Genomic DNA, 2,102 nt, shown 5'->3' on the forward strand with positions numbered 1-2,102 from the left:
GACATGCAGCACAGAATCAGTCCTTTCGGTCTAACTCCAACAGGATCGAATGCAGTATTCCAAAAGTCCTTCTCGTAATGGGGCTGCTTAGTGCATATCTACACGGTATCTTTCCTCCACATCCCCAACCTCCTCTGTATGACTCCTCCACTCTCCATATCCCCACCTCCTCCATATACCCCCCTCTTCCAAAGCCCTCCATGTCCCCTCATGCCACCCAGATTGCCTCACAACCCCCCCCCTATCCCCCTCACACCACCTTCATTCCCCCATGTCCCCTCACCCCCCATCCCCGCGCGCACCCTCCCGTATAGCCCCCTCTCCCCCACCCGTATAACCCCTATACACCCCCCTCACCCCCTTGTATATTCCCCTCACCCTCCCCCTGCATAACCCCCTCACCCCTCCCCTGCAAACCCCTTCACTCCCCCCGCATAACCCCCTCACCCGTATACCCACCTTTCCCCTGTGTATACACCCAAATACCCCTCTTCCACTGTATACCCCACTCACCCCGTATACCCCCCTGTATACCCCCCTCACCCCCATGTATACCCCCCTCACCCCCTGTATACCCCCCTTATACCCCTCACCACCCTGTATACCACCCTCACCCCCCCTGTATATCCCCCCGTATAACCCCCTCAATCCCTGTATACCCCCCTGCATAACCCTCTCACCCCCTGTATACCCACCTGTATACCCCACTCACCCCCGTATACCCACCTGCATACCCCACTCACCCCCGTATACCCCACCTTCGACGCCCCTCTCCACCGTATATCACCCTCTCCCCTGTATACCCTCTCACCCCCCCATATACGCCCCTCTCCCTCAGATACCCCCCTGTATACTCCCCTCACCCTCCTGTATACCCCACTCACCCCCCTGTATACCCCTCATATACCCCCCATATACCCCCCTCACCCCCATATACCCACCTGTATACCCCCCTCACCACCGGCATACCCCCCTCTCCTCCTTGCATACCCCCCCTCTCCTCCTGCATACCCCCCCCGCATACCCCCCCTCCCCCCCTGCATACCCCCCCCTCTCCCCACTGCATACCCCCCCTCTCCCCCCACCCCCCGCTGACCTTGGGGTCTTTCTCATAGTAGTACTGCTGTGTGCGGATCCAGCGGCCGACCAGGTGGTCGCGGACGGTGTGGGCCAGCGCCTGGTAGTAGTCGCGGCTGGTCGCCACGTTGCGGTCCTTCACCAGCGTGAAGTGCAGGTGCCGGTTAAAGTTCCGCTTCAGCTCGGCGACATTCTCCACCCCGGCCAGGCCCCTCACACTGATCTGCTTCCTCCGCTCCGCATCGCTCTGCGGCCTCGACATGATCCCGGCTCCGGGGGGTGTGTGTGTGTGGGTGTGTGTCTCCCTGTGTGTCCCTCACCCCCTCCAGCCCACCGCCGCCTTTTAACCGACTCTCGCTCTCCGCCCGCCGCGAGACGCCTCAGTCGTCAACCGTCCGCCTCATCCATATGTAGATACCGCTCATCCATATGCATGAGCCCCGCCCCGCCCCGCCCCCATCCCCGTTCTACATATCACCGCCCCTCGTTTACATATCCCCGCCCATTCCCCCCAGATTAAAGCCATCGCGTTTACTTATACAGCCCCGCCCATATGCCCCAGGTTAAAGTCGCCGCTGTTATTTATATAGCCCCGCCTCTCGTTTTGCATATCACCACCCCTAGTTTTACATAGCCCCGCCCATCTCCCCCAGATTATCGCCATTGCGGTTCATTATATAGCCCCGCCCCTAGTTTACATAGCCCCGCCCATTTCCCCCCCATGATTATCGCCATTGCGGTTATTTATAGAGCCCCGCCTCTCGTTTTACATAGCCCCGCCCATATCCCAGTTTAAAGGCTCTGCTGTTATTTATATAGCCCCGCCCATATCCTCAGAGTAAAGCCATTGCGGTTGTTTATATAGCCCCGCCCCTAGTTTTACATATCCCCGCCCATTCCCCCAGAATAAACCTATTGCGGTTATTTATACAACCCCCGCCCCCCATGTTACATAACCACGCCCCTCGTTTCACAAAGCCCCGCCCACACTTGGCCCCCTTTATTCCCATGGCTATAAAAATCCC

At 58.7% G+C, this 2,102-nt stretch overlaps 1 protein-coding gene across 1 annotated transcript in view; it reads right to left on the reverse strand.

Annotated features, from left to right (window-relative positions):
• The window catches only part of LOC122547819 (glycogen phosphorylase, muscle form-like), a 103,022-nt gene extending 101,609 nt beyond the window's left edge, over nt 1-1,413 (reverse strand). Inside the window, exon 1 of the mRNA XM_087983598.1 lies at nt 1,097-1,413. Within this exon, the coding sequence (XP_087839724.1) occupies nt 1,097-1,339 (243 nt within the window). The 5' untranslated portion in view covers nt 1,340-1,413. The remainder of the gene's footprint in view (nt 1-1,096) is intronic.
• Nucleotides 1,414-2,102: the final 689 nt, after the last annotated feature.

Source organism: Chiloscyllium plagiosum, unplaced genomic scaffold (genome assembly GCF_037043375.1).
Source record: "Chiloscyllium plagiosum isolate Xiang-an unplaced genomic scaffold, Cpla_swu_hap1 HiC_scaffold_46, whole genome shotgun sequence".
NCBI classification, from domain to species: domain Eukaryota; kingdom Metazoa; phylum Chordata; class Chondrichthyes; order Orectolobiformes; family Hemiscylliidae; genus Chiloscyllium; species Chiloscyllium plagiosum.